General features: G+C 39.5%; 1 protein-coding gene across 1 annotated transcript in view; it reads right to left on the bottom strand.

The window, feature by feature from the left end:
- Nucleotides 1-14,093, bottom strand: part of LOC136863838 (uncharacterized) — a 610,195-nt gene extending 596,102 nt beyond the window's left edge. The window contains exon 1 of the mRNA XM_068226111.1: nucleotides 13,964-14,093. Coding sequence (XP_068082212.1) covers nucleotides 13,964-14,093 — 130 coding nt within the window. The remainder of the gene's footprint in view (nucleotides 1-13,963) is intronic.
- Nucleotides 14,094-27,436: the final 13,343 nt, after the last annotated feature.

Raw genomic sequence — 27,436 nt, 5'->3', positions numbered from 1 at the left:
TAACCGGAAATCATCCAGAACAAAACGTGCTGCTTTCATTTGGATTATTTCCAGTTCACGTATCAAGTAAGCCTGATGAGGCTCACATGCACAGGAATTACACTCTAATTTGTATCTAACCAGAGACGTACGCGTTCACTCCTTTACATGCTTACTATAACCCCTAAATACCCTCAAAACTACATGAAGAGATCTGTAAACTTTATTCACGATCTCGTTTATATGATTACCTTGATGAAGATATCGACGGCTTACTTCTAAAACCTCGTATCTCACAATGCTTTTCCCACCCATTATTTTCCTTAAGACTGGTCACGCCTCCCAGCCGCATATTGATATGCAGCCCATAAGAACAATTTTCATAGTATTCACTTTCCTGTGCTAATGTGTAAAGGAAAATGAACCTTAAATGCATTACACTGTAGGAGTGCGTAAATACGTGATGAAAACCACATCCCTACTATACAGCAAAAATTATTATCTCTACCCGTTCTTTACTCATGTATGTATGTTCAGTCTTCAGCCCTAAGGCTGGTTGGATCCTCAACAGCTCTGCCATCAGCTGTCATAGATGGCCTAGGCATCACTGAAGAGGCGTACTAGGGAAATGAGGAGAGAGGTAGTTTCCCGTTGCTTTCTTCACCGAGCCAGAAGTTGCTATTACATATCAGTCTGCCAAGCCCACTGAAATGTATGCATCAACCGACCATATGAGCAACGTTTTCACACCATTCATTGCAGGGACTGGCTGCACAAGGAATGACATTACTAGCATCGCTCATACCTCAGTCACTTTCATATTGTCAAAGTCAAGTATAAGACAGAGACAGATCAATGAAAGTAACAAAATTGCTCTAGCCCATACCAGAAGAGATAGTGCACTGTAAACACTAGGTCCTGCCAGAAAAGGCATTCTTTACTCATATCATTTATATATAGTCTGACTCGTTGACTGAATGGTCAGAGTACTGGCCTTCGGTTCAGAGGGTCCCGGGTTCGATTCCCGGCCGAGTCGTGGATTTTAACCTTCATTGGTTAATTCCAATGGATCGGGACTGGGTGTTTTTGCTGTCCCCAACATCCCTGCAACTCACCCACCACACATAACACTATCCTCCACCACAAAAACACAAAGTTCCCTACATATGGCAGATGCCGCCCACCCTCATCTGAGGGTCTGCCTTACAAGAGCTGCACTCGGCTAGAAATAGCCACACGAAATTAAAAATTTATATATATATATATATATATATATATATATATATATATATATACTAGCAATTACCCGATGCTTCGCTCGCGTGGATTTCGTAATTTGATCAGAGTAATCGTTCCTCGGCATTGTACTAAGAAACTCTCTGAAAATTCCTAAAAATTGAGTGTCATTTGCCCCAGAAATTCTTTGTAAACTATGTTTGTGGTATTGCCTTCTGGGGCTAAGACGACCATGCGACATAGAACTGTACATGCGAGAAACAGTCTTCTCTCAAGTCAAAAAATAAATACATGTTTCTATATTTTTAAAGGAGATTCCAAATACCTATTCCCATATCTGTAACATATTCAGTTTTTGAGATCTAGGCTACATAAGTATCCCCATAAACAAATTCAACCCCTTGATCAGTCCTTCTCCAACCCCCATCTAAGTGTATTTTCCGAAAATAAAAATAGATGTTTCGTTATTTTTAAAGGCGATTCCAAATACCTCTTTTTTTTTTGTTTTTGCATTTTCTCAATCACTACTGATCTGCATTTAGGGCAGTCGCCCAGGTGGCATATTCCCTATCTGTTGTTTTCCTAGCTTTTTCTTAAATGATCTAGCCTTTTCTTGAATGATTTTCCAGTCTGTAACAGTCTGTTCCACTCTGTAACATTTTCAGTCTTTAAGATATGAGTGTCCTCATAAAAATAATTCAACTACTTTTCACTACTTTTCACCCACTGTTAAGAGCCCTCTCCGAAAACAAAAAGGTACAGGTTCCTGTATTTTTAAAGGACTTTCCAAATACCAAGTTTCTTGTCTCTAGCATGTTAAGTTTTTGACATTTAGTGTAAAATGAAATGGCCTATGGCTTTTAGTGCCTGGAGATCCCAGGACGGGTTCGGCTCGCCAGGTGCAGGTCTTTTGATTAGACACCCGCAGGCGACCTGCGCGTTGTGATGAGGCTGAAATGGTGATGAAGACAACACATACACCCATCCCCCGTGCCAGGGAAATTAACCAATGATGGTTAAAGTTACCGACCCTGCCAGGAATCGAACTCGGGACCCCGGTTACCAAAGGCAAGCACGTTAATCATTTAGCCATGGATTCGGACGACATATAATGTAGATATACCGGTACTCATTTCAAAAATTCACCCGCTTTTCCAATTCTTACCAGCCCCTCAATTGGATTTTCCGGAAGCAAGAAGAAATACGTGTTTCATTGTTTTTAAGGGATATTCAAATATCAGTTTTCATGCCTGTACGTCTGTAACACCTGCAGTTTTTGAGATAAATATATACTCCTAAGAATGATTCTGCTTCTTCTACCTCACTTCTTTCCAATTCAAAATATCAACTTTCACGTCTGTAACAGCTTCAGTTTTTAAGATAAAGTATCCTCATAACCGTCTTATGGCGACGATGGGATAGGAAAGGCCTAGGAGTTGGAAGGAAGCGGCCGTGGCCTTAATTAAGGTACAGCCCTAGCATTTGCCTGGTGTGAAAATGGGAAACCACGGAAAACCATCTTCAGGGCTGCCGATAGTGGGATTCGAACCTACTATCTCCCGGATGCAAGCTCACAGCCACGCGCCTCTACGCGCACGGCCAACTCGCCCGGTCCGGACAGCTAAATAGTAAATGTTGGGATACTGAAGCTTATTTCATAACCACCATTTTAATGGATCTGCCTGCTCAGCTATTAAGGGGTCTTGCAGGTACGACGAAGCATATGCCGTTTTAAACATGTTATCGTCGATTTGAACGATATACAGGATGTACACATATCTTACACTGCTACATACTGGATCATCTAGAGTGACATAGCTCCACAAATGGATAGATTTTCGTCTATCTGCCACTGATACGGAATTCAAGACAATCGATAATATAACGAAAGAGAATACAGCATAGCGTGGCACGGTCCGGGGTGATCAGTACGTGCTACCGATCTGTCCTGGCGCACTGCAACTGACACCGGCACGGACCTGAGAAGTGCTGGTCTTTATGTGCCGTGCCGTAGGCACGAGGCAGTCACGTGGCCACCGACAATAATGCCTCGTTTGGCAACAGTGCCGCCATACTGTTCGATGTACTCATGGAAAAGCAGACTTCATTCATGGTTCTTGTTCTTACTAACGGCATAAATAAGGTCAATATTCACGTCACAAACCTTTTTATTATTGTAAACGTTTCACAGATTCATTTTCATTTTAAATCCTCGTACCGTGCCTACCGTTCCGTCTCTGGCACCGGAGTCAAAGCACGGTGCCAGTGCCTTCCTTACATCACTACCAGTGACCATAGTCCAGCATGCTGACAATTTTGCCATGGAGCCGGACACAGTCCGATGAGAACCGCCAGAGGAAGTTTTGAGATGAATGCTGAACATGATGACTGTAGGTCCATGTGGTGTCAGTGGGACACAGTATATCTCCTCAATGAGATTCGAAGAAGGCAGGCCTAGGAAGGAGATCTCTGGGAGCAACAGAACTCTCCCGCAGGCGATATTACGGTCAGAAATTTGCAGACTGAGTGCTGGAAGGCAGTACGAACTATAAGTTAATTGCTAGAAAGTTTCATAAAAACTCATTTAAATACGAAAAGAGAGGAATACTTTCCTATATAACAAGTAAATATTTATAAAATTCGTGTCATCTCCAATTGAACAATAAGCGCACTAATTCCAACTTTGATGATAGAAGTATTCTGTGGTTTGTCGCTCACGCCTCACAATTTGTCGGGGATATGGTGCCCAAGTAGCCTTCACTTTCCCTTTTGTGCTGCAGTGCGTGTTCTCGTCAGTCCAATTTTTCATGCCTCGGATCGTTAACCATAAAGTTGTTTGCATTACGAGCTTTCAAAGGAGGATTTCATTTAAATATTCAGGAATGTTGGGCGTGGCATGTAAGAATAATCTGAAAAAGAACAGGCATAATGCCACTGGTGTGTTTACATAGGGGCACAAAATTAACGTCCGAGTAAGTGACAATGCGGGGCATTAAGTGGGGATCTCTGTCTCCTTCCAGAATATTTTTGGAAAACGGAAATTAAACTCAATGACATAAAAATAGATGCTAAAGAATTACTGTAGGCTTAAACATGGATAACAAAACCTGAGGAAATGCGCCTAAACCATCGTAATAATTCTAGCCTGACTTTGGACGAAATGGATTTAGAAAAGACCGAGCTCGATAGCTGCAGTCGCTTAAGTGCGGCCAGTATCCAGTAATCGGGAGATAGTGGGTTCGAGCCCCACTGTCGGCAGCCCTGAAGATGGTTTTCCGTAGTTTCCCATTTTCACACCAGGCAAATGCCGGGACTGTACCTTAATTAAGGCCACGACCGCTTCCTTCCAATTCCTAGGCCTTTCCTATCCCATCGTCGCCATAAGACATATCTGTGTCGGTGCGACGTAAAGCAAATAGCTAGATTTAGAAAAGGCAGTGGAATTTTGTTACATAGGAAGAATGGTCAGCCAGGATGGGTGTACAGTACATTTAGAGACGTGGCATGTTGTATAAATACACCCAATGGAGCTATTGTACAGTTACGACAAATATAGAGATCCCCCTACAATCGTATAATAACGTAAGTAAGAATATTCAACTCAAATATCAAGTTTGTATTACGGTATAAAAGTGAGACCTGAAAAGTGACCAAAGAGATATTACCACAAGTTACAGACGTTTATAAATCATTGCTTTGTGTGGCCATTGACGATCTCAGACAAATACCTTTGGGAGGCCGCAAGTCGAAGTCCTTTACAGCAACATATAATGAGAAAAAATGAAGACGGATCGGCCACACCCTGAGAAGACCACAAAAATGTATCAAAAGGCAAGCATTGAACTGGAGATTGCAACGTATCCACAGGCAAGGCAGACCAAGATGGAGACATCTGGAGCCAACAAGACATGGAGAGAGATTAAAGCATTGGCAGTAGATAGAACACCCTGAAGAAATTTCGTCTAGGCCACATGTTCCTCCCAACAATCAAACGAAATAAGTCAAGTAAGTCAACTCAAGTGACAATGGAGGGGAGAAGTTGTTTGTGGGAGCAGTGGACCGCGGATAACTGAAGGAAGGCGCCGGAGTCAGTTTTGACTATTTTCATCAGAGGATGGTGACAGAAGTTTGGATTTTTCTTTACATTCACAAGAAAGCCACAAAAATGCGCCCTTCCACTAGCTCTCGTCTCGTCAAAACTTTACTTTTATAATCCTTACTTTGTTATTTACAAATATTCTCGAATTCACTATGTGTTCAAAGGGGAACACCGGGCGAGTAGGCTGTGCGGTTAGGGGCGCGCAGCTGTGAGCTTGCATCCGGGAGATTGTGGGTTTGAGTCCCACTGTCGGCGGCCCTGAAGATGGTTTTCCGTGATTCCCCACTTTTACACCAGGCAAGTGCTGCAGCTGTGCCTTCATTAACGCCGCGTCCGCTTCCTTCCCACTTCTAGGACTTTCCTTTCCCATCGTTGCCGTAAGACTTAGCTGTGTCGGTGCGACGTTAAGCCAATTGTACAAAATATTGAAGGATTAAAATTAAAGTAATTTCGTATTACTTGTATTCTGTAACCACATTATATTGGTTGTTCTCGTAAGATGTACCACGAAATAGGGTAGTTTTATCACGAAAAATAACAGATATTTTATTAAAGTCGGGAAGTATAAACTTATATGGTAAAAAATTCCCTTTCTACGTTTATCGTAACAATGGGAAAAGTTACAAGTGAGGAATTGAACCATTGCTATAGAAACTGCATTTTATTTCGTCGTGAACCTTGGAGAGTAATGTGGTAACGGACAGTAAAATAACGTAAGACCAAAGGACCCTAACGCAATTTTTTAAACGAAGTCTCGAGCACTGGCGCTATAACATGTAACGTGAAGACTGGAGCGGGGTCATTTTGACCAAACATTTTATATTATCAGTTTCTGAATTCGGAAGAGTACGAATTGAACAAAAGGGGTTTGGCTTTTTTTAGTAGCTATTCTGCAATCGTAATACGGGTTTACTTTCTATTTCGTCGCTTCACCGGTAAAACGTTGTATTCCACAAAGCTCTTCCAATCAACTATTCTCCTTAAGACTGGTCACGCCTCCCAGCCACGTATGGATATGCAGTCCATCAGAACAATGTCCGTTGTGTTCAATTTCCTGTGCGCATGTGTAAAGGAAAATGAACCTTACTGTACCGTTCTGTAGGAATGTACGTTTGAATTACCTATTTACGCACTCCTAGTGTATAATGCGTGTAAGGTTCATTTTCGTTTAATCGTTGGCAAAGGAAAACGAACACAACGGACATTGTTCTGATGGACTGCGTATCCATACGTGGTTGGGAGGCGTGACCAGTCTTAAGGAGAATAATGGATGGGAAGAGTATTGTGGGATACAACGTTTTACCGGTGAAGCGACGATTTATTATATCTCGTACGCAGAACAAGACAAAAAATCACGGTAATAAAAACTGGACTGACTCAGTGGTGTGGTGGTTAGCGTGATAAACTGCCACCCTCCGGAGGCCCGGGTTCGATTCCTAGCTCTGCTACGAAACTTGGAAAGTTGTACGAGGGCTGGAACGGGGTCAACTCAGCCTTGGGAGGTCAACTCAGTAGAGGTGGGTTCGATTACCACTTAAGCCATCTTCGAAGTGGTTTTCCGTGGATTCCCACTTCTCCTCCAGGCCAATGTCGGGATGGTACCTAACTTAAGACCACGGCCGCTTCCTTCCCTCTTCTTTATCAATGCCTTCTAATCTTCCCATCCCTCACCAAGGCTCATATTCAGCATAGCAGGTGAGGCTGCTGGGTGAGGTACTGGTCCTTCTCCTCAGTTTCATCCCACAACCCAAAGTCTCACGCTCCAGGACACTGCCCTTTAATCGGTAGAGGTGTGATCCCTCGCTGAGTCCGAGGAAAAATCCAACACTTGAGGGTAAACAGATTAAGAAAGAAAGAAAGAAAGAAAGAAAGAAAGAAAGAAAAACTGACTTTTAAGTGTGAATGTACAGTAAACGGAAATTTTGTACACAATTAGAAATCAGTTCATAATTCGTCTCCTTAATTAAGGTAGTTTGCCTAGCGTAAAAACTGGAAACCAATGAAAACCTTCTCCAGCGCTGCCAACAGTGGGGCTCGAATCCACTACCTCCAGAATACAAGCTCACAATAACGAAGTTTCGGAGACCTGATGAGAATAGAAAGAATAAAAGCAATGTTCATGAAGAGGATTACCCGAGTCGGAAAGACAGCGCCTTCCCGGATGGTATACGAAATGATGCGGGAGACGTATTTCATAGAAGTCATACGATCACAATTCTACCTACAATCAACGGAAGCAAGCAGGGCACTAGTAAACATCAGGGAAAGGAAGAAAAGTGAAATCGACCTCGACGTCTACGCCTCACCAGCGATGACGGACGATAGATGGACTAGAGAGTGCAACACACAACGCCACGTGATAACACGACTCTCCATACATGGGTTTCACCACAAGATATGCGTAAACCAGAAGTTCAATGAGCCAGACGAAGATTGTAAGTGCATTTTGTGTGGACAGAAGTGTAGTAGATATCACATCATAACATGCACGAAAAGAACCAGGACAATTACAGACTATAGCAAAGACTGAAATGTGAAATTTATTTAATGCTCAAACTTGAGTGTACATTTCTCTATTAATTAATTAATTAATAACGAAGTTTTCTCTTGGTCGACATAGCCGCTAATTTTCGGTTTGTCTGTATCCGTCTGCTTTGATATGTTGGAGGACCAGCGTCCATGGTCTACTTAGTAGGTAGCATACAGACCATCCCCTTGAAGACCACTTCTGGGATGAGTGGGAGTAGCCAGTTCTCCACTCAACATCGTTACTCGCGGCTGGTCATCAAACTAGCCTTAAATGCATACCACAGGCGGGGAGTTGGAGCGTACGGTTAACTAACTACTTCCATATTACCATCCATGGTACTGGTTGTGCAGATGTAAGCTAGCAATTCGGTCACTATTACGTGCTACCAGAGATCAGAGAGAATTACGTTCACTCAAGAGAAAAAAGTAACGCGAAAAGTAGCACCATTAATAAGAATGAACCTGCCGGAACCCTTGACCAGTGAGAAAGCAAGTGATCTATCACTTCAGCAGTGTGTAGCTAGAGGCCAGGGAGGAAGCGATTAAGGTTTAGCGAGAGTCAGTACCGGCCAATGAGGAATGGCAAAGCGATGACAACCAGCAGGGTCAGGTGCGTAAAAACAATAACATTTTTAATTACCTATTATTAAAACCTATGCACCAATGCTGGTGGTAAAAAATGACTCACTAATTATTTTCTTATCCGTCTCTTAAAACTTAGAACTGCAGTAGAGAACATTTTAAAGAGCATTTCCGGTGAACATTGAAATAAGAAAAAGTCTCAGTATGAAACAAAAGTCTAAGAGGGCCACGAACGCTCCTAGTCTTTGTGGATGCATATGACGTCACCCCATTGGGAATGATTCCGGATTGATATACAGTACCCGAATAAAAAAAGGAACATGATACGTATGGTGATTAGCGTGAGGGAATTATTCACAAAAACAAAACAAGGCAATATTTAGTATGACCTCCTATATTCTGCACGATATTGCGGAAGAGTGGAGCTCTAATATAGGACAACAGGTTGTGCAAGTTGATCACCTAGGTCTCTTTAAGTTCTTGACTAAGTTACGAACGCCTGTAACGGGGATAAAACAAAAAACGGAAAGGGTAATTTATAAATGGATACATTTCAGAGATGAGAACCATAAAAAGTATTAATGAAAACCGTATAACACAGGAATATATATATCAAATAACTTGTCCTGACTGACTGACTGACTGACTGACTGACTGACTGACTGACTGACTGACTGACTGACTGACTGACTGACTGACTGATTCATCATTGCCGAGCAAAAACTACTGGGCATGAAGAAATAAAATTTTGGAATAAATTCATATTAATATGTAGGTGCCCGCTAAGGGAGGATTTTTGGATATTCCGTCGCTAAGGGGGTGAATTTTTAAAATGAGGGTATTTATATCTCAAAAACGTAATAGTTTACACACGTAAAAATTGGTATTTGGAATCTCCTTTAAAAACTAAGCAACACGTATTTTTTGTTTTCGGAAAATCCCATCAAGGGGGTGACGAAAGGGGGAAAATGGGTTGAACACCTTTTATGTGGATACTTATATCTCAAAAACTGAACATGTTACAGACATGAAAATTGAAATTTGGAATCTCCTTTGAAAATAAAGAAATACGTATTTTTGTGTTTTTGGATAATCCGTTAAACAGGAGTTCCAAACGGGGTGAATTTTTAAAGAGACTATATTTGCAAATTATCTCAGATACGTAACATATTACACTTCTGAAAACTGGTATTTGGAATTTCCTGTGAAAGTAAAGAAACATGAATACTTTTCTCGGAAAATCCACTTAAAGGGAACTTAAAAAGTGGATGAATTTTTAAATTTAGCGTATCTACAGTATATCTCAAAAACTTAACATGTTGCTGACGTGAATATTGGTATTTGGAATCTCCTTTAAAAACAAGGAAACACGTATTCTTTGGTTTTCGGGAAAAAAACTCTTAATGGGGGACGGGGGTGAAGCAGTTGAATAATTAGTTGAATTATTTGTATGAGAATGTATATGTATACCAAGAAAAATCTGAAGATGATACAAGCGTGAAAACTGGTATTTGGAACCTCCTTTAAAAATAAAGAAACACGCATTTGGCGGGGGAATCAATTTGGTAGGGGGGATATAAACGGAGATGAATTCCTTTTACGACGACACATATTTCTCAAAAACCGAAGATGTTACAGTCGTGATAATTTGTATTCGGAAGCTCATTTAAAGAAACGGGTACACTTTTTTTTGGAAAATTCAACTGAGTGGGGAGTGTGAAAAAGAAGTAAAAAATTGAATTACTTTTCTGGAGAAACTTATATCTCAAAACTGAAGGTTACAGATGTGGAAATTGGTATTTGGAATCTCCTTTAAAACTAAGGAGACACGCATTTTTTGGGTGGGGGAAACCAACTTAACGTGTGGTGGTGGAGTGAAAAAGGAGTTGAATACTTTTCATGAGGATACTTCTTTATCAAAAACTGAATATGTCACAGACATAAACATTTGTATTTGGAATTTTTTCAAAATAAAGAAACACTTAATCTTTCGTTTTCGGAAAATCCACTGAAGGTGGGTGAATTAATTGAAAAATTAAATGAATACTTTGTATCAGGATACTTATATCTCAAAAATTAAGATGATACAGACGTGAAAATTAGTACTTGTAATCTTCTTTAAAAATAGAGAAAAACGCATTTTGGGGGGAAATCAATTTGGGGCGGAGGAGATGAAAAAGGAGTTTAATTATTTTTTATGAGGATACATATACCTCATAACTGTACATGTTACAGTCGTGATAATTGGCATTTGGAAGCTCCTTTATATATAAAGAAACACGTTTCTTTGGTTTTCGGAAAATTCACTTAAGGGGGAGGGTGGAAGGTAGAGAAGATATGTAATTCTTTTTATGGGGAGACTTATATCTCTAAAACTGAAGGTTACACACGTGAATATTTGTATTTTTTTAATCTCCAAAAATAAAGAAATACCCATTTTTTGGCGGGGGAGGAATCAACTTAACGGGCTGGGGTGAAAAAGGAGTTGAATTCCTTTTATGAGGATACTTATATCTCAAAAACTGAAGATGTTAGAGGCATGAACAATTGTATTTTGAATCTTCTTTCAAAGTAAAGAAACACGTGTTCTGTTGTCTTCGGGAAATTCACTTGAGGGGGGTGAATGAATTGAAAAATTATTTTGAATTCTTTGTGTGAGGATACTTATATCTCAAAAACTAAAAATGTTAGGCCTAAAGACGTGAAAATTGGTATTTGGAATCTCCTTTAAAAATAAAGAAACACACACTTTGGGGGGGGGGGGGGGGTGAATCAACGGGTAGGAAGGTGGGTGAAAAATGAGTTGAATTACTTTTATGAGGATACTTATATCTCAAAAACTGAAGATGTTACAGACGTGAAAATTAGTGTTTGGAATCTCTTTTAAACATGTGTTTCTTTTTCGTAAAATCGACATAAGGGGTGTGGGGTTGAAAATAAGTAAATAAGGAGTTGAAATATGCTTATGGGGATACTTTATCTTAAAACCGAAGCAGTTACAGACGTAAAAGTTGGTATTTTAAATTTAATTTCAAAATTAAGAAACACGTTGGTTTTTGTTTTCGGAAAATCCACTTAGTGCGGAGAGGGGTGGAAACACGTGAAGGAGAAGAAGTTTAATTATTCTTATGAGTATACATTTATCTCAAAAAGTGAAGGTGTTACCGGCATGAAAACAGGTATTTTTTTGTTTTCAGAAAATCCAGTTAAGGGGTTGAAAAGAATTTTAAAAGCGGGTGAAATTTTAAAATGAGTACCGGTATAATTACATTATACGTCAAAACTTAACATTTTAGAGACAAGAAACTTGTTATTTGGAAAGGCATTTAAAAATACAGGAACATGTACCATTTGTCTTCCGGAGAAGGCACTTAACAGGGGGTGAAAAGAAGTAAAAATATGTTGAATTGTTTCTTATGGGGATATTTATATCTTAATAACTGAAGATGTTACAGACGTGAAAATTGGTATTTGGAATCTCCTTTAAAATAAAGAAATATGTGTTTTGGTTTTCGGAAAATACACTTAGATGGGGATGACAGTGCGGGAAGGTCTGATCAAGGAGTTACAATATTTTTATGGGGATACTTATGTATATCTTAAAAACTGAAGATATTACAGGTGTGGGAATAGTATTTGGAATCTCCTTTAAAAATGAAGAAATATGTATTTATTTTTTCGATTAGAGAGAAGCCTGTTTCTCACATGTACAGTTCTATGTCGCATAGTCGTCTTAGCCCCAAAAGGTACCACAAACATGGTTTACAAAGAATTTCTGGGGTAAATGATACTCACTTTTTGGGCGACTTTTTATACTTTAGGAATTTTCAGATAATGTCTTAGTACAATGCCGAGGAACGATTACTTTGATCAAATTACGAAATCCACGCGAGCGAAGCCGTGGGTAACTGCTAGTTTTTAATAAACAACCATCCATAAAAATTGAGTGTATAACTGTGAAAAATGCAGAAGCGAATAATCTGCTTTCACTGCACAAGAAAAGCAGAATACATATTATAAACTGCATTAATGTAACAATTAATGTATTTAAAAGAACAATTGCCACTAATAATTGATGCTTACCAATTACGATTTCGCTTTTACAAAGTGACCTACTGTTTTGACCGGAAATAAACTGTAATTTATGAATGAAAGAGATACATAACATTTACCTTAAAAATGCAGTAGAAAAATATAGGTGACCGGCAATTGCACGATTTTATAATTAATTTTTTAATTTTCTGCAGTTGTTAAGTACAAGGTGGATTCACCGAAATTCATCCTCGAAATTCTTAGTTTAAACCAGACATGGACAATACGTCCATTTTCATTCAGCGAACTGGTGGGCATATGTGCTGTTCATGTCGATACATGCCTGCTGTTCAGGGGGTTCTAAGCAGTAGTAAACCAAGTCCACGTTTTGTATTACGATACAGCTGGTACAAAAGTTACTGTGAATCAATTTCATTTACCGTCTAAGGGTTGGAATATTTATAAAGAATAAGGAAAGAGAGTTGTTGTTTCCTTCACGGCCGTAATGAACAAAGTCCATATTACAGTTGTGGTAAATTACAATATTTTGCATTCACTCAAGTAAATAACGAAATTGAGTAATGATTTTGCAAACTTTTGGTGTAGAATATGTTCCCTATTACAATCTGAATCCATTTGTGAATTTAACCATGGTAAGAAATATTGTATAAATTATTATATAAATAATAACTAATTGGTAATTTTCAAATACACTGGCGATCAAAACAGTGGACAGTTTGTAAAAGCGAAATCGCAATTGTTAAACATCCATTATTAGAGGCAATTGTTCTTTTCAGTACATTAATTGTTACATTAATGCAGTTTATAATATGTATTCTACAGTTTTGGAGAAGAATATGATGTTTGGAGATCATAAATAAACTTAAGGAGTTACTTTCCACCCCTAAGTGCTAAGCACTCAATTTTATTGCATCGACTAGCAATAAAACCTTATAAGGTTCACGATACTGGGGTGGAAGCTATCAATGGATTATAAGTGTGTTACAAAATATATGTAACAAAGGAACATTTTCCTTCAGTTTTAATTTGCACACTTGACAAGTTAAGATGCCTCTCAGCCCAGAAGGCGTTGCAAAAGCAGTGGCGTTGTTGGATGGTGGACGCAGCATTCGTTATGCACTTAATGCCGTCTGTGTATCATATGGAAGTGTCCAGCGTGCTCTAAGACGATTTCGTGAACTAGGTACCTACCACAGACGACCTGTATCAGGCAGTCGAATGTCTATATCTGCTACGGACGATAGGTTTCTGTTTTCCAAGTTTTGAGAGAACGCCAAACGACCGGTGCCCAAACCAGAAATCGACTCGAGGCACTAAGAAATGTCCCTGTGACTGCGAGGAATGTCATACAAAGACTTCAAGAAGCCAACCTGACCTCAAGAAGACTTGCAACTGGTCCACAGCCTAGGTCTCGGCACAGAGCAAATTGATTACAGTTTACGCGTCAATTTCCGATTTGAACTGTGGAGCAGTGGTCAATTGTACTGTTCACAGATGAGTCACGATTTTTACTGCGGTCACCTGATGGTAGAGAGAGATTGTGGAGAAGGCGAAGGGAGCGATATTCACCCTGCAACATCTCCGAGACTTCACCATTTTGGGGTGGCTCCGTCATGGTGTGGGCCGGTATCAGCTTTGAGGTCCGAACAGAAAATCTTTTCATCGACTGAGATGGTCTGAATGCACACCGTTACATCGTAGACGTGTGAGTGAGAATGTAATTCCTTATGCTACATTAGTTGGTGAAAATTTCATCCTGGTGCATGATAATGCCCGCCCCCATGCCGCTCGGGGCGTGACGGAATATCTACGCGAACATTGAATGGCCAGCTCGCAGTCCAGACCTTGAATCCTATAGAAAATCTGTTGGATATGCTTGACGGAAATATCCGGCGTCGCAACTTTGACACCATCAATGAACTGCGGGCAATACTACTAGAAGAGTAGGAAACGTTCCAGGATCTTCTAGCTAGCATATCACGAAGGCCGTAATCACCGCCAGGAGTGGTAACGTCCGATGCTAAGGCATGATAAGTGTAGACTGGCATCAGGTAAACTTTCAGTCGTATGTTCAAAAGTTTCGTCAGTGTAATGCGATGTTAATTTCAGGTAATGACATTTTCATAAATTACAGCATCTTAGCCCTATTTGGATAAGGTTCAAGAAAAGAACTCCGATAGTCAGTAGGCTGTGAAGCATGCAATGCAACGAAGAACAAGCAATGATTAAGATAATTAAATACAGGTTATGCTCTTAAATTAATGGTATCCCCATTTTAGTCCACCAATGAATAAGGCAGTCAGAAACCAATAGTTTTCAATATATCGTAAATAAACATTTGGAAAATATTAACGTATTGCTCATATACGTACATAAATTACCACTTCAGCCGAATAAATTATTTATTAAACCGCTTAGGCTACATTTCTTGAAATATTGTCGGATGGGCATGGTCCTGTATTGTTTTGAGGCCCACATTTTTTAAGACTTCCATTTTTTTTCAGGAAAAACGACGGAGCAAGGAAGGAGAAAGTTATGATGAACTTAAGTCTGGCACATTTTCTGTCCTTTTGAAAACTTCACAAGTCCCTGTTTTTTTTTCAAGTTTCTTTACCTCGCACCGATACGGATTAGTCTCATGGCGACAATGGGATAAGAAATGGCTAGGAGTGGGAAGAAAGAGTGGCCGTAGCTTTAATTAAGGCACAGCTCCAGCATTTGCCTGGTTTTAAAATGGGAAGCCACGGAAAACCATCTTCAGGACTGCCGACAGGGGGGTTTGAACCCACTATCTCCCGAATGCAAGATCACAGCTGGGCACCCTCAACCGCAATCCAACTCGCTCGTTGTCTGCCTTGCTCTCGGCCATTGCGTTGAGATGGAATAAACGAAATAAATTGATTGTTTTAATGTGGCCTCTGGAGAGGCCGGGTGCAGATCATTTCAGTTGACGTTCATGGGCGACCTGCACGTCTAGCTGTGAGATCATAATGAAACCCGGTGTCGGCACATAGGCAACTCCTGCCGAAGAACACCAAGGGATCTGCTCAAGCCTTTAACGGTCCCATCCGACGAACGAATCACCATCGACAGCGTTTTCCATCAAGGGAACTCGAACCCGCTAAGCACGGTGTCAAGCCATATTGATGACCGAAAACAAAAGGGTTGTAATAAAAATCCTTGGTTTTTCAGGACAAGAGTTCAAGGAATTTACCAGTGTTTACCATTGTCTCTAAAAATACACTTGTTGCACAATTTTGAAGAAAATTTGTGTGGACATATTTATTACATCATTTATTATAATTTGAAAACGAGTTACAACACAATATAACCATTTCGCATGAAGGAAAGCGAAGCAATGATAATAGTTAGAAGTGCTTCCTGGCATGAACACATTAAAGCTTTCGTTGTAACAGTTTCGGTGGTTGAAGAGGTCAAAGTAAACTCTACATTGATGGTAAAATCTCAAAAATGCATTTTTAGTTCTAATGCTTTCGCTCTCAGCCATCGACATAGACTTGACGCCTTAACATTCATGGCCACTATACGGGCAGTGCAAGAACTGCTCGTCTGTTTTCATTACACTTGCAAATTTAAAAACAAACACATCCAGAGTTACGTTACAGTTTCATCTCAATCCGTTCAGTAGTACTTGTGAAGTAGCATTGTTTTCTCGAGAGTACTGATAGAATGGACCAATTATTTCACCGTGCGGTTAGGGGTGCGCAGTTGTGAGCTCGCATCCGGGCGATAGTGGGTTCGAATCCCACTGTCGGCAGCCCTGAAGATGGTTTTCCGTGGTTTCCCATTTATACACCAGGCATATGCTGTATCTTAATTCAGGCCACAGCCGCTTCCTTCCCATTCCTAGTCCTTTTCTGTCCCATCGTCGCCATTTATCGGTGCGACATAAAGCAAATAGCAATTAATTCAACGACTTCCACCTATCCCATGTGCACTCTTGGTTACTTGTTAGCAATAGTGGGGGTGTGCCTGTTAGATTTTTGCCTTTTATTCTCGTTGTTGAACGCAAAGCCATTCGAACAAAACACGTAAATATCCTTTACACGTACACCGACGGCGAGATTATGTCTGTTTTAAACATTTCTTCATTAATGTCTTTGAATGTATTTCCCTTACATCCGTATCTACGGTAACTCGTGCGTAATACAGGAGAGACTTCAGTTTTAATGGTGTACCACTTCGAGACTCTAGTAGTACCGGTCCATGTTAAAGGGCACACGGGCTGAAAGTTAAGAATTTCCTTGATAATATTATAGAGGTCATGTGGTAATGTTGGATGTGTGTTTATACCTCGCATTCCCCTAATACCTAGCTATTTACCTTTTCAGGAAAACTGCGTACTTTGCTATGGCAATAAATAAGGCATAAGGCACAGAACGGACGTGGACATGAGAACTGAAGGTTTTATTGAAGCTCTATGTGGCTTGATGGGAAAACTCCACAAATAATAATTTACTCATTTATACAGGAAACAATATTAATAAAACTACTACTGAGTATAAAGGTACACACTCCAGTGACAGGTAATTCATGAATAAAACCAATAATAATGAGTGACTACATAAAGACTAGCTATCAACTAATCGAGAAAAGTCAAAATGTCCTAAAATTATAAAATATATCGATGGCTTCCTTTTAAAATCTCGTATGTCCCAATGCTCTCCCTACCCATTATATTCCTTAAGACTGGTTAAGCCTCCTAGCAACATATTTATATCCAGTCCACCAGAATAATTTTAGTTGTGTCCACTTTCCTATGTTAATGTGTAAAAGAAAATGAACCTTAAACTCACTATACTGCAGGAATGCGTAAATTCGCCATGCAAACAACATCCTACAGTACGGTATGGTAAGGTCCATTTTCCCTCACACATCAGCATAGGAAAATGAATACAAAGAAAATTGTTCTGGTGGATTGCATATCAATATGTGTCTGAGAGGCGTGACTTGTCTTAAGGAATATAATGAGTGGGAAGAGCATTGGGACATTCGAGGTTTTAAAAGAAAGCCACCGATATTGTATGCGTTTTGACGGAGTTTCCAGTGTTAATCAATTTTATGAAAGGTTATAAAAACTAATTTTCATGTGTGAAAAGTCGCTGTAAAAGCTAGTTTATAAAATTATGAATCAAATAATGAGTAAATGATCATATAAATAAAATAATTATCTGAATAAATAAATAAATACATACATGACATTACACACATAAGTTCTGATTTACCTTTGAGCATCCACTCTGCAATTCTCTGCGAATGAACTAAGCGCCTGCGAACATTCTTTGCACCAGCAATGATTCTTGCTAATTTGATATCTGTTAGCCGATATCAAACCCTCAAATACCACATCCCGCGTTCACTCATGTTCTATTACTTGCAGAAACTAAAGTAATGTAAGGATAATGCTACCAGAAAACTCACATCTCTTTCTCAAAAATACAGTTTATCGCAGCAGTGAACTTCCTGTGTTAGCTTTGCTGCACCTTGGTTCGAGGTATCTCACCAAACTACCTTCGTAGGGAACTTTACACATTATGTACTTGGAAAGGTTCTCCTGATGCAATTATAGGGCATATTTAATCCGAGAAACTTCAATTTAATATCGCATTCGATGTTTTGTTCATCAAGTTCGAAAATATTAAGTTGCAATCTTTTACAACAGTCTCGCAGTGAAAGATTGGAAGATTATCAAAACCGAGTCTTCCGGTACAAACCAGAAGAAAATATTTGAGTTTCAGCCTAGGCATGTGATTTTTCTTAATAATAATGTTATTTGCTTTACGTCTCACTGACTACTTTCACGGTTTCCGGAGGCTCCGAGGTGCCGGAATTTAGTCCCGCAGGTGTTTCTTTACGTGCCAGTAAATCTACCGACACGAGGCTGACGTACTTTAGCACCTTCAAATACCACCGGACTGAGCCAGGATCGAAACTGCCAAGCTGGGATCAGAAGGCCAGCGCCTTAACCGTCTGAGCCACTCAGCCCGGCGTGGTTTTTCTTTACCGAGTGTGTTGGCGTCGCGTAGCTGTGAGCTTGAATTCGGAAAATGGTGGTTTAGAATCCCACTATTGGCAGCCCTGAAGATGCTTTTCCCTGGTTTCCCCATTTGCACACCGTGCAAATGCTGAAGCTGTACGTCAATTAAGGCTACAGACGCTATTTTCTCAATCCTAGCTCTTTTGTATTGTTTAGTTATCTCGTACAACCGCATTATGAAATATATTTCACTAATGGAAATTAGTTTATTTAATCAAAGTCGGGATTTTCAATAGCAACAAAAGAAAGATTGGTTAAACGTTATTAATGATCGGATATCACAAATTTAATGATTCAATGGCACGAAATGGGCTGTGGAGAGGGAGATCAAATGGAAATAGACTCTTTCGACTTGTGACACAACGTTGTGCTGATGCAGAATAAATAAAAATAAGAGGATGTTTATAACCTAAAACCAAGCACCTTGATTTAAACGAGACAACTGAAATCACACCGTATTCCATGTGCACTATTTATACGAGGGGCTGCCTGGCCGATGCGGTAAAGGCGTGCTCGGTTCGATTCCCCGCCACGAAGTCGAAAATGTAAGAAACGATATTTCCACTTCCGGAGATGCACATGGCCCTGAGGTTCACTCTGCCTAAACCAAAAATGAGTATCAGGTAAATTCCTGGAAACAAAGGCGGCTAGGCGTAGAGGTAACCGCTCCACCGCAACAAGTTCCGATCCTTTACCTTCCACCCCTTCAAGGGACTTCATGGCCTCTAAGGGGATGACTTTGCTTTTCTTCTACTATTTATACAGGATGTAAGAAGTATGCAGTCCTATGGTCACTGGTGGTTATAAAGGGATCAGGACGAATAAAATTACGATAGAAACCAAACCTCTTTTCATCCAGATTTGACTGGGGGAAATTAAGTTAATGTTGTTCTCAGCCATAACTTTTCTGGTGCGAGTCTCTACGGTCACTCTGCTTCGAACCACCGCGTGAGTGAGTGAAGGAAGTATATTATTCCTGGCGCTCGGTTTCTGACGATCTGGAGGTTTCATTACTACTAGATTCATATACGTCAACGGGGCTTCCATTCGAGGGATTTGGGCCTTCTCTAAAACGACAGTTCGTTGCTTGTCCCGTTTGAATATGGATAAAAATTGCGAGTTGGATGATTGGTTGCCATCCTCATTTCAGTTGTCCTCATCCAATTTATCGTGGTCTGTTGTTATTGGGCGCCATGTTGCCTATACCTGTGTAATATCTAGGCTTGTATTATTTCAAACCAATCATGAATGCGTATATGTTTATACACAGAGTCATATTAAAATGTTGTAGTTTAGTTATTTAAACATCGATGTTCCGTATTCTGGAATATTGCGAAGAACATGTACGTAACGATAAATCCTTTACATAAAAGGCGAGTAAAATTGATTAAATAATCAACTATAACAGGGATTAAATGGAACTGAATGTATCCTCGAAATTTGTGTAGCTTGCATTGGTGGCACAATAGTGTACTGGCCAGCCAGTGTCTTGCAGTGATGCGGTATTCCAACTTAAAAACCCAATCCTGCACTAGGGCGAAACATTGCTTACTGTTACGATTGAGTAATCTGAAGTTTTGATTCATAGATCAGTATGAAATGAAGTTTTACGAAGGTGTAATTGATTCATGCTTTATATTATGTTCCCCCCAATCACGTCAACATCATGATGGCGTGAGAAGCATCGTACATCATTCTTCGTGCAATGAAGGATGACCCAATAGTATCGTCATTATACTTGACTGCAGACTAGTCCTGTAACATGATTGAAATGTGTATCCCGGTAAGTGGGTTCTCCAAACTTAATATAGCGAGAAGTATGTGGAAGTGTTTAAAGTCAGATTTTTTATTGACTAAAACTATTCCTGTTGTCATATTAAGGGGCACAATTTCGTTGATTTACAACAATGTATTCCATAATTGCGTGTATTGAACTTATCATTCATCACCTTAAAGATAACGAGATCGCCAAATGGAAGAACGACATCCAACTTGTATGTCAAGTATGCTATCGGAACTCCAAGAATTCAAAGAATTCCCTGTTGGTGTGGGACTAACCAGGATACAATTCATTTTATACTACTGTAAACATTTGTATCAAGCTATAATTATCACACTGGCGCATTAGTTATTTTTTATATTATTTTATTCTTCAAAATTTGCCAACCATACAGATGTTGGATAGGAAAGGGGTATGAGCGTGAACAAAGTGGCTGTGGCCTTAATTAAGGCACATCCCCAGCATTTTCCTGGTGTGAAAGTGGGAAACCATGGAAAACCATCTTCAGGGCTGCCGCTAGTGGGGTTCGAATCTACTATCTCCCGAATGCAAGCTCACAGCTGTGTGACCCTAACCATACGGCCAGATCGCTAGACGCACATTAGTTAATTTAATTCAGTAATAGTTTGTATTTCTTACTTAAGTATCTTTCTGAATAAAGTTGAAATTATATACGTCTCTATTTATTTCATATGTAACAAGTTTATCTCTCCCTCCGGATCACGTGTAAGAGCGTCGGTAAAGTAAGACCTACCATCGAAATTAAATTCCCTGTTCATAGAAACCGATTTGAGGTAACAGACCTTAATTGGGAAAATATTATCTTTTAATTTACATTGATTGGTAATTCATCGTCCTGGAATCCAAGACTTACTTGGAATGTTGTAACGTCACTTCGTCTCGCAAGTTACAGAGATTACAGCTCATTACCTTGGTAGTCATACTCTTCGCCCTCCCTTTGGTAATTGAATCCTCCGAGGAGAATCGAAAAGATAGATTACCTCGGAGAATGCTCTGGAAGGTGAGGAAAGCAGGGGGAGATTTAGACGACGAGAGTTAAACCTCATTTTTAATTATTTCATTCTTAGTTGTAGAATAAAGGAGGCCTCGATTCTAGATGCGAATGGATGTTGGTGTTAGATTGCGGTACAATGAGCTAACCCATCTGCAGAAATCAACAGCACAAGTCTTTCTTTACAGCCACGATTTCTCACTTCCAATTTTTTTTGACTTTGTCCGGTCCTCTTGCCACAGCATGGAAACATCCCAGTGTTCTGACAAATGACTTCCTCTCAGCTGGACGTCAGCCATTCCTCAAAGAGCCCCAGCGCGAGGAACAAGTGTGATTCCCCACTCGCTTAGGATTTCATGTTCACGCCGAGTCCAGTGCATTTTGTTTCAAAGATAAAGTATTAAATCCGTTGCAATGTTTCACATTTTTTGGAAGAAATATCTGAGAGTTGTGTTGCGAATAGGCCGATGACCTGTAGCATTTAAAACCAACAGCCCCGTGGATAAACTGACAACCTTCGTTAGATCCACCAACCCTGTAGGATACATCGTACAGTTTTAAATAGTTATCACACCTTCAATATTTTCAGTCTGTCGGACACATGTACCAATAGTACGTACCTGAAACAGAAAACGGTTAATTATGATAGAATTGCATGTCCCGTTCTATAAGAATATTCTCAGATTATTCCAAATATTTAGATTGCATGCATATGTATGCACAATATTGTTTATGTTGTGTAAATTTGTCATTGATTATAAAGAGATGACATTTTACAGCGGTCGAACTGTACAGAGGTTAGTTCACAAAACATCTTAGAGCTTATTAAAGTGTTGGACACAGAACGCGGACATATTATTATTATTATTATTATTATTATTATTATTATTATTATTATTAGCGTGGTGGTCTTCGCTCCAGAGGGCTCCAGGACCGATTAATAGCCGGGTCATTGATTTCTAAGTTATGCATCCTCGTTAGGGTGAAAAATCCACATTTATCAACCCATTTGCTCGAAATTTTTACTGTGCTACCGAACTGATTAATCACTGTATTCAAAATCTTTTTTCATTCGCCAAACTCCTATTATTGAATAGCGGAAAATTCTTTAGAATTTCCAATCATCATAACACCAATTTTAACATATTTACCAAGAAAATCCATTCTTTAAATTGTTGTCTTATTAATGCTAAGTTATCTTATTAATGCTAAGTCACCATAGTCATTATATTTATAAAATATATTTTTCTCATTTTATGAATATTAAAGAAGCTACGCTTTCATTACAAAATCATAAACATTTTGAATGAAGTGATATTTTCCCTTTCCCCTTCTTAATACCCGTAACTGCCGTACACACTCCAGCTGTTGATTTCTTCCCAGAGACGATTTCCATCCTCACCAGTACTTCCATATGCAAATTGTTTCCACAGATAATATGACACACATTGTTCGTTACATCCAATTTGAGGATATCAGTTCCCTTATAAATTCGTAGTCAGACCATGAAGATATTTTAGGATGACAGAGTCTCACATGTAGGTTTTATAGCGTGAAGTATTTTAAAGGAGTAAACGGGCGTAGATTTGAAAGAATCCACGTTAAGCACGTGGGTGTGAGCACCAGCTGTTAGGCCTTACAAGTAAAGGATTCGATCCCGGGATCCCGAAAACTGGGATCCCGACCGTTTCTCAATGCCGTAGTTTTCGAGATTAAGTTTCCCGGATCCCGGGATTTTCGGGTTTGTCATCACTGTTACTTTAGACGATGTTTTAGCGCGAATGACGCACTTTGGCTTTCCTTTTTGTGTCTTTGTAACCTCAAAAGATTAGAGAGCGTTATTATTATCAAAAAGATATTCAGATTTACCGAAAGCTGCTTCAACAGTTCGTAACCCTGTCGTCAATTACAGCTACAGAATTAGAAAGCATATAAAAGCTGAATTAACTGTTTTAAAAACTCAAGGCCAGCGCTTTAGTTTGAGCTTTGATGAATTGACACCGACTTCTAACAAGAGGTACATGAACGTAAATATTCATTCCGAGAAATGTTTTGGAGTTTAGGCCTTATTCGTATTGATGCATATTTGAAGGCGGAAACATGTGTTGATGTTTTAAAAGGGCGCCTTTCTCAATTCGATATTTAACTGGACAGCGATTTCAAAACCAGATGGAACAGCCTCTACACTATGCTCGAGCGTATTGCCTTCTTGAAATTTAGCGTCAAAAAGGCGGTTATAGATTTGAATAATCCAGTACAGTTGGAAGAGTCCGATTTCGAGCTCATCGTGAGCTCATAGTGACAATGTGGCATTGGCCTTCGATGATGAAATAAAGCGTACATTTTCAAGTCCGAGCGAAGTCTTGATAAAAAAAACAGATTGTTTCCTTGATTGAGAGATTAAATGTTAAAAAATTGACAAAGAGGAAGAACAAAATATGCAAGTCGAGCCCATAAATACAGAAAAACATGATTTGACGCTCAAAGAAAAGCTTCAGCTGGAAATAGGAAACAGCATGAAAATTATGTCTCCTGAAGCATTAAATGAAAATGAATTTTCCAGAATCGATAAGAAGGATATGAACCAATACGAGTCTTCAAATTCTATTCGAAGCTATAATTTAGAGCAGGCTTATAAGTATTTACTAACGATTCCTCCAACTTTCACTGAACCTGAACGCGCTTTCTCAGTAGCTGCATATACGGGCAACAAATTGAGAAGTAGGCTTGGTGAGGAGACACTGGACGCGTTGTTATTTCTCAGATCATATTTTCGAAATTCAAATTAGAATGTTCCTCTTAAATTAGTTTTCTTTATATTTACGAGAAATGTGAAATGTGACTGATTAATGTTCTTTTAAAGTACCTTTTGCTAAGAAAATTTCTACCTACTTATTTTGTTGTTACATGAAAGTCGTCTATTTATGCTATGTTCAGAGAGATTGTTGTTAATTTCCAAAGTTTATTTGCACAGTTTGTTACATAGGGGTTTTTTAATTTATGTAAGTTTAAAAGAGATCTCACTGATTCATAGAAAAGAATAACTTTAACATAAAGACTGAGTGATTTTAAATCTGGTTAGTCTGACTCTAAGTCTGATTAGTTAGAGTGATTAGATTAGCTAGGTTTATACCGTAAAATATGTTGATTTTGTCTAAATTTCGATTTGCTGATTAAACAGCTGATTTCTGTAAGATTTTCTTATATTTTATTTGTAACCTTCAATCCCGGGATAATCCCGGGATTCCGGGAATGACCGAGTGTAACCCTGAAATGCCGGGATTAGAAATAAGGGCCGGGATCGAATTCTCTACTTACAAGGTACCTCTGACGACGATTTGTGTTCTTCAAGGCCTAAAAAGTCCTTAATTTGAACGCCCTTCGTGGACACTTCGAAGAATCTTATCTTATCTTTATCAATCAATCAATCAATCAATCAATCAATCAATCAATCAATCAATCAATCAATCAATCAATCAATCAATCAATCAATCAATCAATCAATCAATCAATCAATCAATCAATCAATCAATCAATCAATCAATCAATCAATCAATCAATCAATCAATCAATCAATCAATCAATCAATCAATCGTTTACCTAGTCTTTTCTAAATCGTTTCCAAAAACTTGAAAATATATCGGACATTTCCCTTGATAGATTATTCCAGTCCCTAATTCTCCTTCCTATAAATGGATATTTCGCCCAATTTGTCCTCTTGAATTCCAGTCTTAACTTTTCCTACCTTTGAAAGCTCCACACAAGCTTATTCGTCTACTATTGTCATTCCACGCCATGTCTCCACTGACAGCTTGCCTCCTTACACCCAAGTCTTCCCAGCCCAAAGTTTGCAAGATTTCCGTATCACTACTCCTTTTTTATCGGAAATCATCCAGAACAAAACGTGCTGCTTTCATTTGGATTATTTCCAGTTCACGTATCAAGTAAGCCTGATGAGGCTCACATACACAGGAATTACACTCTAATTGGTATCTAACCAGAGACGTACGCGTTCACTCCTTTACATGCTTACTATAACCCCTAAATACCCTCAAAACTACATGAAGAGATCTGTAAACTTTATTCACGATCTCGTTTATATGATTACCTTGATGAAGATATCGACGGCTTACTTCTAAAACCTCGTATCTCACAATGCTTTTCCCACCCATTATTTTCCTTAAGACTGGTCACGCCTCCCAGCCGCATATTGATATGCAGCCCATAAGAACAATTTTCATAGTGTTCACTTTCCTGTGCTAATGTGTAAAGGAAAATGAACCTTAAATGCATTACACTGTAGGAGTGCGTAAATACGTGATGAAAACCACATCCCTACTGTACAGCAAAAATTATTATCTCTACCCGTTCTTTACTCATGTATGTATGTTCAGTCTTCAGCCCTAAGGCTGGTTGGATCCTCAACAGCTCTGCCATCAGCTGTCATAGATGGCCTAGGCATCACTGAAGAGGCGTACTAGGGAAATGAGGAGTGAGGTAGTTTCCCGTTGCTTTCTTCACCGAGCCAGAAGTTGCTATTACATATCAGTCTGCCAAGCCCACTGAAATGTATGCATCAACCGACCCTATGAGCAACGTTTTCACACCATTCATTGCAGGGACTGGCTGCACAAGGAATGACATTACTAGCATCGCTCATGCCTCAGTCACTTTCATATTGTCAAAGCCAAGGATAAGACAGAGACAGATCAATGAAAGTAACAAAATTGCTCTCGCCCATACCAGAAGACATAGTGCACTGTAAACACTAGGTCCTGCCAGCAAAGGCATTCTTTACTCATATCATTTATATATAGTCCGACTCGTTCGCTGAATGGTCAGAGTACTGGCCTTCGGTTCAGAGGGTCCCGGGTTCGATTCCCGGCCGAGTCGTGGATTTTAACCTTCATTGGTTAATTCCAATGGATCGGGGCTGGGTGTTTTTGCTGTCCCCAACATCCCTGCAATTCACCCACCACACATAACACTATCCTCCTCCACAAAAACACAAAGTTCCCTACATATGGCAGATGCCGCCGACCCTCATCGGAGGGTCTGCCTTACAAGAGCTGCACTCGGCTAGAAATAGCCACACGAAACTAAAAATTTATATATATACAGTATATACTAGCAATTACCCCAGGCTTCGCTCGCGTGGATTTCGTAATTTGATCAGAGTAATCGTTCCTCGGCATTGTACTAAGAAACTCTCTGGAAATTCCTAAAAATTGAGTGTCATTTGCCCCAGAAATTCTTTGTAAACTATGTTTGTGGTATTGCCTTCTGGGGCTAAGACGACCATGCGACATAGAACTGTACATGCGAGAAACAGTTTTCTCTCAAGTCAAAAAATAAATACATGTTTCTATATTTTTAAAGGAGATTCCAAATACCTATTCCCATATCTGTAACATATTCAGTTTTTGAGATATAGGCTACATAAGTATCCCCATAAAAAAATTCAACCCCTTGATCAGTCCTTCTCCAACCCCCATCTAAGTGTATTTTCCGAAAACAAAAATAGATGTTTACTTATTTTTAAAGAAGATTCCAAATACCATTTTTTTTAGCATTTTCTCAATCACTACTGATCTGCATTTAGGGCAGTCGCCCACGTTGCATATTCCCTATCTGTTGTTTTCCTAGCCTTTTCTTAAATGATCTAGCCTTTTCTTGAATGATTTTCCAGTCTGTAACAGTCTGTTCCACTCTGTAACATTTTCAGTCTTTAAGATATGAGTGTCCTCATAAAAATAATTCAACTACTTTTCACTACTTTTCACCCACTGTTAAGAGCCCTCTCCGAAAACAAAAAGGTACAGGTTCCTGTATTTTTAAAGGACTTTCCAAATACCAAGTTTCTTGTCTCTAGCATGTTAAGTTTTTGACATTTAGTGTAAAATGAAATGGCCTATGGCTTTTAGTGCTTGGAGATCCCAGGACGGGTGCAGGTCTTTTGATTAGACACCCGCAGGCTGAAATGGTGATGAAGATAACACATACACCCAACCCCCGTGCCAGGGAAATTAACCAGGAATCGGGACCCCGGCTACCAAAGGCAAGCACGTTAATCATTTAGCCATGGATCCGGACGACATATAATGTAGA

This window comes from Anabrus simplex, chromosome 2 (genome assembly GCF_040414725.1).
Source record: "Anabrus simplex isolate iqAnaSimp1 chromosome 2, ASM4041472v1, whole genome shotgun sequence".
NCBI classification, from domain to species: Eukaryota; Metazoa; Arthropoda; class Insecta; order Orthoptera; family Tettigoniidae; genus Anabrus; species Anabrus simplex.
This window is presented reverse-complemented; position numbering and strand designations above follow the sequence as displayed.